This window comes from Myotis nattereri (genome assembly GCF_964212035.1).
Source record: "Myotis nattereri genome assembly, chromosome: 19".
NCBI classification, from domain to species: Eukaryota; Metazoa; Chordata; class Mammalia; order Chiroptera; family Vespertilionidae; genus Myotis; species Myotis nattereri.
The window spans coordinates 10784204-10800747 of NC_138095.1; the positions used below are offsets into that span (position 1 = coordinate 10784204).

The 16544-nt window shown below is 48.2% G+C and overlaps 1 protein-coding gene across 1 annotated transcript in view; it reads left to right on the forward strand.

Moving 5' to 3' along the window:
* The window catches only part of HVCN1 (hydrogen voltage gated channel 1), a 27301-nt gene continuing 10757 nt past the window's right edge, over positions 1 to 16544 (forward strand). Inside the window, exons 1-3 of the mRNA XM_081114200.1 lie at positions 1 to 31; positions 452 to 529; positions 5297 to 5336. Coding sequence (XP_080970326.1) covers positions 5316 to 5336 — 21 coding nt within the window. The 5' untranslated portion in view covers positions 1 to 31; positions 452 to 529; positions 5297 to 5315. The remainder of the gene's footprint in view (positions 32 to 451; positions 530 to 5296; positions 5337 to 16544) is intronic.

Here is a 16544-nt window from a genome sequence, read left to right on the forward strand (position 1 = left end):
GCAGCGGTGGCCGCGGCGAGCGGACTGCAAGGTCAGTGCTCCGGGCCGGGACGCGCCCCCTCTCGATGCGCAGCCCCTTCTCTCTGAGCCCCAGCTCGAGTCCTCGAGGAGAGCAGGACCCCGCCATCCTGCTGGGACCGCGGGAATCCCAGGCCGCCCTCAGGTGCCCGCAGTTCTAGCGTTTCCCAGCGCGCGGGGCGGGCAGTGATTTCCGCCCTGGAACCGCTGCCTTGCCCGGGGGTCCTAGAGTCCATAGGAGGGGAGGACAGGAGAGGACACTCACCGGACCTGGGAGAAGTCCCTCTTGTCCCCAGTTATCCCCGCTTGGAAGTGAGGGTGTTGGCAGAAGAGCTACCCTTTTGTCTGGAGTTTGGAACAGGTGCCTTCACTTGGTCACACGCCAGGCAGCAGCAACAGGTGAGGGGGTACCATCCTTATCTCCCTCTCACAGGTGAAGAAGCGGAGATTCAAAGAGGCCAAGCCACTTGCCTGGGATCTCAAAGGAGGCAGAGCCAGGACTTACACCCAGGTTGGTGTGAACCCCTAAGTCCATGTATTCCTGGTCCCTGCCCTGACCCCCACCTGGGCTGCAGGGAGAGAAATGGAGGGGAGAGGCAGTGCGGGGGTGGGGGTGGGGGCGTGAGGGGGGAGTATCCCAGGAGGCGGCGGAAATGAGCCAGCCAGCCTGTCCCTGCAGGAAGAACCCCCAGAGCAGCACATGCTTTGCCTGGGTGAGGGGTTTGAGAAGTGAGCATGGTGGTTGGCGCCAGGTTAACTCCAGGAGTGGTGGGAAGCAGGGCAGCGCCCTCCAGGAACTCCCAGGCCTTTACTCAGCACCTCCTTGGGGCACAGGGGGCTCTTGTGGACTTAGCCATGGGACCTCACCTCTCCATGCCTCAGTTTCCTTCTGGGTCCCATGGGGTTAGCATGGTGCCTGCCTCACAGGATGGCTGAGAAGATTAAATGAGATGATTGGTGTGAAGGCTTAGCCTAGTGCCTGGACCAAGCTGTAACCCCCTCCATCCCCATCGCCGTCCCTCTGAGAGCACATCTTTAACCTGAGGTCAGTCAGAGCTATCTGAGATCTGCAGGGTTTCCGGACAACCCCGCCAGCAGCTGAAGCTTCTTGAGTAAGACCAAGGCTGGGGTGGCAACTTCTCCCTGCTCTGACCCTTTGGAGGGAGCAGGCGTTTGAAAATCTTTAGGCTGCCGCTTACACAATTCCAGAACTGCTCTGCATTCCCCAAGCCCTCCCCCACCACTGGTTGAGCAAGAAGGAGGAAGCCCAGAGTTTTCTTGCTCCCATACCTGCTCTTCTCCTCTCTTGCTCCCATACCTGCTCTTCTCCTCGTCCTGACATCTAGGCCCACAGCAGATCCTATCCCTCGGCACGTTCTGTATTTGACCATTCCCACCCCCAGGTCCTCAGCATTGATCCCGCCTGCTTGAGTCTTGATTCTCCTCTGACTCTGCTGCCCATTGTAGCCACACTTCTGTCCTCGGAGATGCTGAGTTCTCTGCTCTCTCAGGGCCTTTGCACGTGCTCCTCCTCCTCCTGGAAATGTTCTTCCCTGCCATCTTCTTGTGACTGGTCGTCTTGCAATTCAGGGACCACCAGAAAAGACTCAGAAGTCTGCCCTGACCACCCACCCCACTGCTGGGGCCACGCCCGCCTGCTCTCGGATGCATTACTGTTTTTCCTTCCATTGCTCAGCCCTGGATGATGTTACCTTGCTTATGCGTTTCCTTGGTTCCTCAGTTGTCTCCCCAGCTCAAATGCCAGCCTTCCTGGGCCCTGACCTTTTTCTTGCCTCTTCACTTTGGATTCTTCAGAACCCAGCACTGTACCTGGCACATAGTTCTCATCATTATGTGCAATTGCAAGCAGTGTGTGCAACCATGCAGAGTTCTACTCCTCATTGCTTAACAGCAATCTTTCTACATTTCTACACAGACCTCATCATTGCCATTCCTCCTGACTGCCCACTGCCTTCCTGAGCTTTCCCCTAACGTGGGGTCTATGCGCTGTTTCCAGGTTCTAGCCGTAATACCAACTTCACTTTCAACTTTTTGTCCGAATTGCACGTGTTTTGTTTTTGTTTTGTTTTTTTTGCAACCAGGGGATTTCTTTGAGAGATAGTTCCCAAACTGGTCAAGTCAAGGATATGATCATTCTGAAGGCACATGCCACTTACCACCTGATGGCTGTTTAAAAAAGTTATCCCCAGCAATATGTGCAAGTTTTTCTACAGTCCTATGAGCATTGGGTGTCCCCCTTTTTTTTTGTTTTGTCTATTTTAGTGGGGAGGTCATAGTTGGTTTAAATTTTCTGTTGCTTGGCCCTAGCCAGTTTTGCTCAATGGATAGAGCGTCGGCCTGTGGACTGAAGCATCCCAGGTTTGATTCTGGTCAAGGGCATGTTCCTTGGTTGCAGGCACATCCCCAGTAGGGAGTGTGCAGGAGGCAGCTAGATTGATGTTTCTCTCTCATCTATGTTTCTAACTCTCTATCCCTCTCCCTTCTCTGTAAAAAAAAAAAAAAAAAAAAATCAATAAAATATATTTTAAAAAATAAATAAATAGCCCTAACCGGTTTGGCTCAGTGGATAGAGCGTCAGCCTGTGGACTTAAGGGTCCCAGGCTTGATTCCGGTCAAGGGCATGTACCTTGGTTTCAGGCACATCCCCGATAGGGAGTGTGCAGGAGGCAGCTGATCGATGTTTCTCTCTCATCGCTGTTTCTAACTCTCTGTCCCTCTCCCTTCCTCTCTGTAAAAAATCAGTAAAATATATTTTTTAAAAAATAAATAAAAGCTATGTGAATGATGAAAAATAGGCTTAATTAAATTTTCTGTTGCTTGAATTATTAAAGCTGGATTCTTTTCAACGGATGTGCTAGTTCTATTTCCTGCCTTGTGAAAGGAGGAAATCTGCAGGGCACCCTCATTCTTCCCTTCACCTTCACTTGTGGTAATGGTTCCACTTGAACCCATCTCATGAGAGTAGAGGGAGGGCCCCCAGGGGCTGGAACAGGAACCCATGGAGTCAAACTGTGCTGGTTGCAGGAACTGCTCTGCCAATCAAGCAGCAAAAACGCCTCTAAGTGCCCCTTAGCATGGCACTGTGGGGAGAGAAAGAAACCCCTTATTTTTTTAAGTCTTTGTGAATTTTTTTTCAAGTTGGTATTTTTTAAATGATAAAAGTAGCACACGGTGTGCAGGGTTATTCATTGGAACACGGGGCAGCAAAAGATTGGGAAACAACCTACGTGCTGAACAAATGATCACAATTTGGTGGCTGAAAAAAACATAAATATATTATCTTAGAGTTCTGGGGGTCAGTGTCGAAAATCAGTCTCAGTTGGCCAAGATCAAGGTGTTGGCAGGGCTGTGTTCCTTCTGGGGGCTCTAGGGGGGAATCTGTATCCTTGCCTCTACCGGCCGCCAGCATTCCTTGGATCATGACCCCTTCCCTCCATCTTCAAAGGCAGCAGCATAAAATCCTCAAATCTCTCTCTGACTCCAACCTAACCCTCCGTGGTCACATCTCCTTCTATGTCTGATTCTCATTACATTGGGCCCACTGGGGGTCCCAGGATCCTTTACGTAATCCCATCTGCAAAGTCCCTTTTGCCAGGTAACGTGACATGTTTACAGGTCCTGAGGAATGGGGTTAGGATGTGTGCATCCTCAGGGGGCCAATATTCAGTCCGCCACACCCTAAAGGGAAATGAGCAAGGTTGAGAGCCGCGTGTGGGGCTCACGTTTGTTTAAGGAGAAAAAGAAAGAGAAAAGGAATAAGTATACATGTGCTTGCAAAGGCAACATAGGAAAGTGGTAAGAGTGGCTGCTTCTGAGAAGATTGGGTAGAAAGGAAACTTGTCATAGTATATCTTCTTGTGTTATTTAAAACTTTTTGCTACATGCATATGTCACTGTGTTACAAATAATTTTTAAGAAGTAGCACATAGTCATTGTAAAAGTTGAGGCTGTCCAAAAGCTGAGAGAAGGAAAATACCCCCTCATCATTCCCTTTCTCTCCAGCAGTAACCACGGTGAGGAATTTGGCTATATCCTTGCAAACTTGTAAAAAGATGCACATGAATTTTTTCACATAGGTGGGATCAGACTCTCTACACACTGTGAGATAATGTGATGGGGGCACTATATTTTTCACATCTTTCCTCATCCATGTATGCAAGTTTAACAGCACTGGGGTCTCCCACTGCTCAGATGTACCTTACCTGACTTAACCAGACCCCTTGTTGGTGGACATTTAGATTCTTTGCTGCTGTCCACAGTAACCTCAACACTGTAGTCTACGTGTCTGGGGTTTTTTTTAATTGAAGTGAAATTCACATAACATGAAATTAAGCACTATAAAGTGAAAAATTCAGTGGCATTTAGTGCATCGACAGTGTTGTATAACCACCACTTCTATCTAGTTCCAGAACATTTTCATCATCCCCAAAGGAAACCCCATCCCCATTAAGCTCTCACTTCCCATTTCCCTCTCCACCCCCCCACCCCCCAATCCCTGGCAACCACTAATCTGCTTTCTATGTCTACAGATCTGCGTATTCTGGATATTGCATATCAAGGGAATCATGTCATGTGATGTTTTGTGTCTGGCATAATGTTTTAGAGGTTTGTAGATATCATAGCATGTGTCAGTACTTTTTAAAAGTATATTTTTTTTATTGATTTCAGAGAGGAAGGGAGAAGAAGAGAGAGAAACATCAATGATGAGAATCATTGATCAGCTGCCTCCTGCACGCCCCCTACTGGGGATCGAGCCTGTAACCCAGGCATGTGGCCTGACCAGGAATCAAACCATGACCTGGTTCATAGGTCATGCTCAACAACTAAGCCACACTGGCCAGACTGTACTTCCTTTTTTAAACTAATTTTTTATTGTGGTCTAATTGACATACAAAATTCTATTAGTTTCAGATGTATATATATATTACAAAAGTATTTTGTTTCTTTTTATGGCTGGATGACATTCCATTGTATGGATATAACATCTTTTATTATCCATTTATATGTTAATGGACACTTGGGTTGTTTCCACCTTTTGGCTATGAATATTTGTGTATATGTATTTGACTGAGTGCCTGTATCAATTCTTTTAGGTACGTACCCAGGATATACATCCTTCTATACACACTTCGAACTTTATTATTTACAACTTTCAGATACTTAATCAAGTTTTTAAAAAATTTATAAGAAAGTGCTGCATCCTAAGGCAAATGATGGCAGGAGAACAGATCTGGACAAATGCTTTCTTATTTTCCAGATCCAGAGAGGACAGGAAAATGTCTGCCCGGGACGAAAAGGTAAGTTGCGTCTGGGATCTCCCAGCCTTGAGATCATTGTTTGGTATTTCTAACAGGAATGAGGAAAAACGCCTATAACAATAACTGAGTTCCAGTTATTGTTATTAATCAGAGAAAGGCAAATGGAAACAGCTTGTATTTCCTTCATTTGTAGTTCCTTATTAAATTAGGCAAACAAAAAAGCAAGTGGAAATGCTCGATGCTGGTTATGCAATCGCCTCATTCCTACATCTACAGAGGGGCTGGGTCAACTCTCATAGCTATTTTTTTCTTTTTTAAAAAATATATTTTTATTGATTTCAGACAGGAGGAGAGAGGGAGAGAGAGATAGAAACATCAATGATGAGAGAGAATCATTAATCTGCTGCCTTCTGTACATCCCACACTGGGGATCAAGCCTGCAACCCTGACATGTGCCCTTGACCGGAGTCAAACCTGGGACCCTTCAGCCCATAGGCTGATGCTCTATCCACTGAGCCAAACCAGCTAGGGCCACACAGCTATTCTGGGGGGAAAATGATGGTGTGTATCAGGAATCATGAAAATGTCTAGGATCAAATCTACTCATCTCACTTATGGGAAAGGAAATGACCCATAAAAAGGAAAAAGTACAATTTATGGCACCATATTTCTTAGCACATCAGACACTGTTGATTGTAGACCCACCATTATATTAGGTACTATGAAGAAGAAACAGTGCCGACAGTTACTGTGATGTAATGCGACACAAGGCATAAATTGGTCAATTGTAAAACACATTCAGATTTCAGAAATGCTAAAAAGTGAGAAAATGTGGTTTTAGTATTGGTGATAAAAATGCTAAAAATGAAGAACAATCAGAAAACGCAATCGTGAGAGCTGTTTTTCCTTGGTAGGTTTCTGTGCCATTAAAAAGGTATAAATAGCCCTAGCCAGTTTGGCTCAGTGGATAGAGTGTTGGCCTGTGGACTGAAGGGTCCCAGGTTCAATTCTGGTCAAGGGCACATGTCTGGGTTGTGGGCTCGATTCTCAGTAGGAAGTGTACAGGAGGTAGCCAATCAGTGATTCTCTCCCATCATTGATGTTTCTATCTCTCTCTCCCTCTCCCTTCTTCTCTGAAATCAATAAAATATATATACATATATATATTTAAAAGATATATGTATATATACATATATATATACATATACATATACATATATATATAAAATTTAACCAAAGTATAAATAAGTCTGATGCATATAATTAGTGGGGGGGGAACGATACAACATTATCTGTAGTCTTTTATTATAATTGTAAAAGACATAGATTAGGGGCAGAGATAGGTAGATAGGATTGGTAGATGATAAATTTGGTGTGTTGGGATTATTGTGAATTTATTTCCTTTTGCTCATGTTTCCATGGTATTAACACTGAAAGAAATTGATCTAGGGCAGTGGTTCTCAACCTTCCTAATGCCGTGACCCTTTAATACAGTTCCTCATGTTGTGGTGACCCCCAATTTCATTGTTACAAATGGAACATACTTAAAGCATAGTGATTAATCACAAAAGCAATGTGTAATTATATATGTGTTTTCTGATGGTCTTAGGCGACCCCTGTGAAGGGGTCATGACCCACAGGTTGAGAACCACTGATCTAAGGGCAAGGTCTGCTCATTGGGGTGAATGACAGCAGGTGAAGCTGGGGGTGGGAGTCTAGGTGAGTTGGGGCCTGAATGAAGCTAGGAAGCTTCCAGGACATGTCACAGGGGTGAGGTGGGTGTTCGGCCACAGACACAGCAGGGGAGGCAGAGGGTTGGAATGCAGAACCAAGGACACACCTGGGGGCCTGGAGGGTCAGAAGCTTGTGTGTCATCACACGGGCCATTTGAGAGCCTGGCCTTGGGGCATGGTGAGGGGCTGGAAAGATTGGGCCAGGGCCACTTATAGCAAATAAGCCTCTTAACTGATTCAAAGAACAGTTCCTTTCAGTATCTTATGGAGTTAATTGTGTTTTTTAAAACCTTTTAATAGGATTGCTTTTAGGAGCTCTGTAATTTTCTCAGTTCTCCTTGTTTTTGAGAGGAAAGCTGTGCTGTAGGAGAGACTGGTGGGGTTTTTAGCCGTGACTCAGACCTGGTTCGCTGTAGCCAGCTCTGCTGAGAGCGGCTCAGAGTCCCCTCTGCCCCTTCCCATCTCTCCAAGCCTCAGTTTTCCTGTTCTGTACAGTGGGAACAATAACTCCCTGCTGGACCTGTGGTGAGAATGAAATAAGATTGTGCATGGAAAGCACTTGGCAGGGTGCCCAACTATAACGAACACTTAAACTCAGGAGGGGCGGGGGAAGAGGCGGGGAGCAGCGGGGGGGGGGGGGCGGGGGGAGCTGGGGATTTGATCACGAGTATAAGCTGGGTTTGCAGCCCATCAGCAGACCTATCCTCATCTCAGATGACTGTGTGTCACCCGCCACCTCTTGGGAACCTGGGAGCCAGGGGTGCTTAGAAAGCCTTGTAGCCCTTTGGCTCATTTCTCACGAGGCTTCTGGAGGCTCTGGGTTCATTTGTGGTGCTAGTTGTCTGCCTGGGCTGCGCACAGGAGATCTCAACCCCTAGGCCATCCCCAGACCGACTGAATCACAATCTTGGGGCGTGGGGCCCAGGCATCGGAGTTCTTTAAAGCTTCTATGTGTCCAATGTGCAGCCAGGACTGAGAGCCACAGGTTAGACTGTGAGGCAGGGAAGATGGGTGCCCTGAACTCTGTCCTGGCCAAAGCACTGCTAACACGTTGGGGGATAGAGTCACCCCGATGACTCATTCGCACTCCTGATAAGTCTTCATTTCTATCTGGATCACTGCATATTTTTTTCTTTCTGTGCTTTTGTTTTCTTTCTATACTTTTGTAAACTAAAGGAGGAGCTCTGGGCCAGACAGCCTGGGTCAGAAAACAGGGTCTGTTCCTCACCAGCTGTGTGACCCTAGGGCAGGGGTCCTCAAACTTTTTAAACAGGGGGCCAGTTCACTGTCCCTCAGACCGTTGGAGGGCCGGACTATAGTTTAAAAAAAAACTATGAACAAATTCCTATGCACACTGCACATATCTTATTTTGAAGTAAAAAAACAAAACGGGAACAAATACAATATTTGTATTTGCATGTGGCCCACGGGCCGTAGTTTGAGGACCCCTGCCCTAGGGCATGTTGCTTGGCCTCTCTGTTCCCCGTTTCCACGTCTGTAAATGGAGGTTCACGCCCCCACTTCATGGAGTGCTTGCCGTGTGTTATCAAGGGCTTTGCACGGAACTCAGAAATGGCAGGTACTCTAGTTGTAATCACTACGATTTCCACTGCTGTAGGTGTTATCACCAGCCTCGTGATGTGATCATCTTGCTGGGTTGACAGATGCTTATCAAGAAAGGAGGGATCCTGCCCTAACCGGTTTGGCTCAGTGGATAGAGCATCGGCCTGCGGACTGAAAGGTCCCGGGTTCGATTCCGGTCAAGGGCATGTACCTGGGTTGCGGGCACATCCTCAGTAGGAGATGTGCAGGAGGCGGCTGATCGATGTTTCTCTCTCATCGATGTTTCTGGCTCTCTGTCTCTCTCCCTTCCTCTCTGTAAAAAAATCAATAAAATATATTTTAAAAAAAAAAAAGAAAGAAAGAAAGGAGGGATCCTGACCCCAATGGAAAAGGAGAGAAATGTTGCAGCGCTAGGCTCGGAGGGGGTGTGGCCGGGAGGCACCTGGGCTGCCGGTGGCCCCGCCCCCAAAGCTGGTCAGCCGTCACAGGTGGTGGTTTCCGTGAACCTCAAACTTCCTCCCCACCCTAGAGAAGGAAAAACTGTTACGCTTATTTAAAGACTTCCCTGATTTTAAAAATAGGCATCCCTCAGAACACAGATGCCCAGAGTCCGGGAGGGGCGGGTGAGGGCCCAGCGGTGGTGAGCATGCTGCTCGGACCCTCCAGGTAGTTGTGGTGGGAACCGACAGTCCTCTAGCCACAGAGGATCATACCTGAGCAGGAACCCACCTGGTCTCTGCCCTGATGGGGATGGCAGACTCCAACAGTCACAGAAACTGCTGGACCTGCCTCCACAGGGGAGGAGAGAGGGACCCTTTGTGAGCGCAGTGGGGGTGGTAGCCGGTCTGGAGCTGGGATGCTTGAGAGAGACCTCCCGAAGGGGGTTATTCTTTTGTTGTTGTTGTTAATCCTCACCTGAGGATATTTTTCCATTGGTTTTTAGAGAGTGAAAAGGAGGAGGAGAGACAGAGAGAGAGAGAGACAGAGAGAGAGAGAGAAACATCGATGTGAGAGACATCCATTGGCTGCTTCCCGCATGGTCAGGGATGGAACCTGCAACTGAGGTTGATGCCCTTGACTGGAATCGAACCTGGACCCTGCAGTCCATGGGACGATGTTCTATCCACTGAGCCCAACTGGCTAGGGCCTGAAGGGGGTTGAAGAAGACACATGACACAGTGGAAGAGGGGCTGGAGTTTTAGGCAAGGGATTGCGAAGGCCCTGTGGTTGAAGGAACGTGTTGCTGAGTACACTGTGGCCCAGCAGAGAGGGTGGTGAAAGTGAGGTCAGAGAGGCAGGCGGAGGCCACAGCATGCAGAATAGGCGTGGGCCTCTGGAAGGCACTGGGTCTTTATTTTTAAGAGCAGTGGGAAGCCTGAGAAGTGTTTTAAATAAGGGAGTGTGTCAGAGGTCCCCAACATCACCCAGGCTCAGCGTTTTGCTAGGAGAGCTCAGAGAACGCAGCCTACAGCTTGACTGATGGCTATGACTTGTTACAGCAGAAGGACACACATTAAAATCAGCAAAGGGCCGAAACCGGTTTGGCTCAGTGGATGGAGCGTCGGCCTGCGGACTGAGGGGTCCCAGGTTCGATTCCGATCAAGGGCATGTACCTGGGTTGCGGGCACGTCCCCAGTGGGAGATGTGCGGGAGGCAGCTAGTTGATGTTTCTCTCTCATCGATGTTTCTGACTCTCTATCTCTCTCCCTTCCTCTCTGTGAAAAATCAATAAAATAAAAAAATAAAAAAAAAATCAGCAAAGGGCAAAGGCACCCGGGGTGAAGCCCAGAGGAAACCAGACTCCGGCTGGAGTCACACAGGACGTGCCGGACACCTCCAGCCACGAGTTGTGACTCCGCATGCGCGATGTTGCCCACCAGGAAAGCTCGATAGAGACTCAAGGTTTTCCTTGGGGGCTGCTCACATAGGCATTCTGTCCAGCCCTTACAAAAATGGCGGACTCTGAGAAGGCAAGCAGGTGTGCAACATAAACTGCATTGTTTACACAAACTGTGGGCACACTGAGCAGTTCCTATCAGGGAATGCTATGAACCCTCCCCAAATCTCAACTTCCCAGATGCCAGCCAGGGGCCAAGCAGGCCTTTCTAGGACAATAGCCTCAGGCCTTTCTGCACAGGGCATGACATGGTTATGTTTGCTGATGAGAACGGGGGAGTGAAGGGGGCAGCCGTGGGAGCTGGTACATCCTCCCCCTGAGAGGAGGATTCAGGGCCAGGGCCCTGGCAGGGGATGGGAGACATAGTTATCAGATTCCAGGGCCCTAGCCAGTTTGGCTCAGTGGATAGAGCGTCAGCCTGAGGACTGAAGGGTCCCAGGTTCGATTCGGGTCAAGGGCGCCTGCCCGGGTTGCGGGCTCGATCCCCAGTAGGTGGCATGCAGGAGGCAGCCAATCAGTGATCCTCTCTCATCATTGATGTTTCTGTCTCTCTTCTCTGAAATCAATAAAAAAAATATATGTATATAAAAGATTCCAGGGTCATTTGGATGCTAAAATGCACGGGGTTTAGTGATGGATGGGCTGTGGGGGAAGGGGAGAAGGCTGGGATTGGCGACAACTTCTTTGACCTTGCCTGGGTGTGTTTTAAGACCCCTGGACCAGAAGACAGGAGACCCAGGTGCCTGTAGGTTAACTGACAGTTGCCATGTTATAGAGCCTCAGTTTCCCCATCTGCTAAGGGAGGGAAGATTGCATCTCAGAACCTTGATTCTGCCTCTTACACTCTCATCATTCTTTCTGCTTAAAAATCCAGCTTTTCTGGCATATCTTCCCCGCATTGGCAGAGCATCTTGGGAAGAACAGAGCTGGTAGACTTGAGTTCATATGCTGGTTTTATCACTGATGCTTTTTTGTTCATTTTTTTAAATTCTGCATGAACAAGTACTCAATGTAAGAAATTGAAAAAACAAACTAGTATAGATTACAGGTTGAATCACATGAAATTGTCTATCTTTACCAGTTTTGGCCTACAAAAAAAGTATTTATTTATTTATTTTTTTTCTGGAGTAGAATGTTGGGTAGTGCAGTCAGCCCTGTGATATTCTCCAATAAGGGCTGCTCTTTCCAACCCTTTTTTTTTAGGAGGATTGTATCAGAAAAAAAGTATTTTTTTTAAAAAAGTCTTTTATTTCAGGGATGTTTTCTTTCTTTTTTTAAAAAAAAATATTGATTTTTTTACAGCGAGGAAGGGAGAGGGATAGAGAGTTAGAAACATCGATGAGAGAGAAACAATGATCAGCTGCCTCCTGCACACCCCCTATTGGGGATGTGCCTGCAACCCAGGTACATGCCATTGCCTGGAATCAAACCTGGGACCCTTCGGTCTGCAGGCCGACGCTCTATCCACTGAGCCAAACCAGTTAGGGCCAGGGATGTTTTCTTGAATTATATTTTGAACTCTTTGTTCTGTTCCATCGTTTTGGTTTCCTTATTCAGAGATTCCAATTATGCATATGTTGGACATATAGGGGTATATATAGTCATTGGCTGCCTGGCTTTTTCTTGGTCGTGTGTTCTAGCACACGGGCTCTGAGTCACCCTGCACAGGCGACAGGTCCTGGCTCTGCCATTTTCCAAGTGTGTGACTTCGGACGTGCCTCCTCCCTCACCTAGACCCAAAATTATGGCCTTGACCTCAGAGGGTTGTTAGGACTTTAAATGAAATAGAGCCTTTAAGGAACTTAGTGATGCGCTAATATAACAGATAACATCACTAATAATTAGTAATAATAGATGTCGCTGCTGTTGTGTCTCGGAGTTTTAGGGTGGGGGAGGTTTGGATGAATAAGCACATCGAGTCCCCAAAAGTGAGCTCTGGGAGGGGAACGGGAAAATGGGGACTTAGAGGACATTGGGCCCTGGGAATCGGGAATCGGCTGAATTTCTTAAAAAGTGCCATTTTCTGTGATTGTTGGATGACCGTGACATAGGGACTTCCCCTCCTACAGATGGCAGCTTCAGAGCCTGTAAAAATAGACGTTCATGAGAACGTGTTTCTCCATCTCATCTCTCCCAGGTAGTAATTGCTCTGGTATAATACCTGTCACGTGTAAAGAAGGCCGGCGATTCGATTATCTTTGAGGGGTAGCTCTTGGTTAACTCGCCTATTAGGTGTTTATGAAGTCCCTCCCTGTGACTGAGGGAGGAAGAGCCTGGGCTGCCCAGAGTTGGCAGGAGACAGGCAGAACCAAGAGGCACAGTGCTCACAGGTAAGTGGCATGGTGGGGAAATAGAGGAAGGCCGCTAAGCCCGCAGGCAGTGGTTAAAGAAGGCCTCCCAGGGGGGTAAAATCTAGACGTTTGTAAGGCCTGAAAGAGAACTGGGGTGAGACAGACAGTGGGGACAGGCTGTGCAAAGTCCCAGAAGCAAGAGGCAGCGCGGTTTATTCAAAACTGCGGGGTGTTCGGTGTAGCCGGAGTGCGGCAGAGGCTGGAAGAACACCAGGGCCTGGGGAGACCCAGAGACCCAGGCAGCTCTGCCTTTTCCTGAGCCCAGTGGTGGGCAGGCATGGGGCGGGGGGGGGGGGGTGGCGTAGATGAGAGCAGGGACATGGCCAGGTGGGCAGTGGGGAAAGGTGATCCTGGCTACTGCTGTGTGGAGAAAGAATGTGGGGCCAGGAGGCCGCATGAGGAGGCTGGTGCAGGTGTCCTGTCGATGGGAGAGGGTTAGATGGAAAAGAGAAGGTGGAGGGTGAGCCATCCATGTTGAAGAGGTTACATTGATATTGATGAGCTTGAGGGAGAGAGAGGAGCCAGGGATGACTGTTGGTTCTGGGCTTGGCCAGCGAAGTGGATGTGATGCCAAGCCCTGGGGGAACATGGAAGAAGTGGATATGGGAGGGAAGTTTGGGTCGCAGCAAACAGCATACCAGTCATCTGGCTGAGACTTTGAACATGAGCAGCGTTAAGAACACAGGTGTGCTGAGACCACCAAAGGGGAAGGTCACCCTGCCCTAGGACAGGGTCAGACTCTCAAGGACTCCAGGTGGCAGGACAGGGGCATGGTACAGGACACTGAGGATGGCCAGTCGTAGGAGAAAAATCACGAGGCAAGATTGTCAAAAAGAACCGAGTCAGCCTGGCTGGTGTGGCTCAGTGGTTGAGCATTGACCCATGCACCAAGAGGTCACTGATTTGATTCCTGGTCAGGGCACATGCCCAGGTTGCAGACTTGATCCCCAGTAGGGGGCGTGCAGGAGGCAGCCAATCAATGATTCTCTCTCATCATTGATCTTTCTATCTCTCTCCCCTCCTTCTCCCTTCCTCTCTCTCTCAAAATCAATAAAAACATATTTTTTAAAAACACCTGAGTCAGCAGTGTGACAGGATGCAGTACAGTCAAGCAGATGGGAACCACAGTTGTGGGCTTCCATCTAAAGGTAACCCCAGAGAGAGTAGGGTCAGGATATAGTGGGACAGTAAGGGTTAATGCAGGGGGCATGGAGATGGGCAGTTTCCAGTGCCACGGACTCTACTGGTCTAGATTTTTGGGTTTGTAAGTGACAGAAACAACTCAATGTAGCTTAAGCCACAAAGGAAATCCAACAGTTTGTGAGACTGAACAGCCTGGGGGTTGCAGAGGCTGGCAGCCGGCCAGGAAGCCAAGGCGTGAAATAGTCATGGATGGTGATGAAGTCGGAGCAGTGGAGAGGAGAGTTTTCGATGTTGAAGAATAGCCATCACTCTGGAGCGGCTGCTCCAGGCCAGGCACTGGGTTGATGCTCTGCCTTACTCACTGAGTCAGTCCTTCCTCCCGGGCAGGGCTAGTGGTGGGGGGCACTAGAGCGGGGAGTCCAGGGTGGGTGGTAGATTTCAGAGGCCCACAACATTTTCGTGATGAGCTCTATGGTTGCCCTTTTCTGGAACTTTTCTGCTTCTGAAATGACAGATTTTTTAAACTTAAAACCAGAGTTCTTTTCTGCTCTGCTGGGTGCTGTAAATATTTTCATCCCAAATTATTAAAAGTTGCTTCTTTTTACTGGTCGCAAGGTTTCAGGATGAAAAATTTCCTCTTCTGTAAAATATGTGGTTTTTGCAAAGCACTCGGAGGCTCCCCTATGCTGCAGACTAGCACAGGAGGTTTTGGGGGGGAGGTATGGCCAGTAGCCACCCTTGGCCAGCCCTGGGAACCAAGTGATGGAGGATCCAGCCTGAGACGAGTCGCAGCCCGACATGGGAGACGGGGTACGAGGGCCCTCAGCCAACAGGCGCTTGGTGGGCTTCTAAGTCAGGTGTCAGGTGAGACTCTGGGGACACACACTCTGCCCTGATGGAGTTTAAATGCTAGTGTGGAGAGAGAACTAACAAACAGCGGCACCTACCCCATTGGAGGGGTAGGTTGTGGGGTAGGAGATGAGGTCAAACCTTGCAGGGCCATGTATATCGTTGGAAGGATCTTGGATGTTTATTCAAAGAGCAAAAAGCAGGGGGCAGTGATATGATCAGGTGCTATGGTCAGAGGCGAAGGTTTATAAAATCCATTCAGGCTGCTGGGTGGAGAATGTGCTGGAAGAACTGGGTCGAAGGAGAGAGATGGATAAGGAGGCTGTTGCAGTCTTCTGGGTGAGAGGATGAAGGCCTGGTCTAGGGAGATGAGGGAAGAGGAAATGAGTAGTGGGGGTCAGGAGAGAAGAGAGACAGGCAGGCACCAGGGTCCTGGAAGGGGCCAGATTCAGAAGGTTCACTCTTGGGAGGTTATAAGCTCTAGTTGGGCCTCTTAGCATCGGAGGAAGTCTCAAATCAGGGGCTCCCACAGTGCTTGAACCATATGGGAGACTGGGCAGGGGGGGCAGTCTGGGGTCGAAGGGGTTCCTAGATACAGCCTTTTGGAGCACCATCCCCTCCACGCACACCACCTGCAACCTTGCCCTACAATCTCAGGGCACTTAAGAAAATATTGGGGTTCGGGAAAGGCTTATGAAAGAGGTGGTATCCTTATAATCAATTTGGAGCTTAGAAATGTACAAGGCTCCACAGAACAGGAAGGAACAGTGGCCTGGGATCCAAGAGCTTCAGTCCTATTTTCCAGCGCACGGCTGCTGGTTACCTGAGACCTTGAGCAAACCCTGGCAGCTCATGGTCCACCCCATCACTGAAAGCATGGGGAGATCCGACCAGGTCATCTCTGTGGCCGGGTGCATGCAGATGTCCTCAGTGATATACAGAGGCATTTCTTTTAACTCTCACAAATAGGATCCATTTACCTCCCACCACACAGGTGAACATTTCTGGTGAACGTTCTTGAGCATGTCATTGATTTGAGCACATGTGGGCAGTTTTTGGGGGGAGCCCATCTGGGAATGGAATCACTAGATCGTTAAGAAAGATATACACAACTTCATCTTGACAAAGCAATGCCATATTGCTTCCAAAAATGGTGGTGCCACTGCCTGTTCTTCAGTGTTCAACAGACCCCGTTGTTTCACGCCTTCACCGACATTTGCTGTCGTAGGCTTTACAATCTGGCCAATCTGAGGAGTGAGAAGGCGTGCGATGTTACGTCACCTCGCATTTTCCTGGGTGCTGGTGAAGCTGAGTATCTTGGCCATTTGGGTTTTCTCTTAAGTGACCTGCTTCATATCCATTACCTAGTTTTCCATGGAGTTGTCTTTTTGAAGTAACGTTTCTTTATATATTCAGGATGCTAAATCTGTGTCTATTAAGTACATTGCAATACTTACTCCCAGTCTGTGTGTGTCTTAACTTTGTAGGGGTGTCTGTGAGATAGAAAAGCTTTTAGTTTTGATGAGTCAACTCTATCCATTTCTTTGTGTTTTTGTTTTCTTTTTTAACAAATACATTTTTATGAAGAACATAAACTGATGAACAAAAATAGATACAGAACAGAGAAGCATCAAATAGACTATGAAACTTCAGAGGGAAGGCAGGGGTGTGTGGGGGGGGGGGGGGGGTAGTAAGAGATCAACCAAAGGAC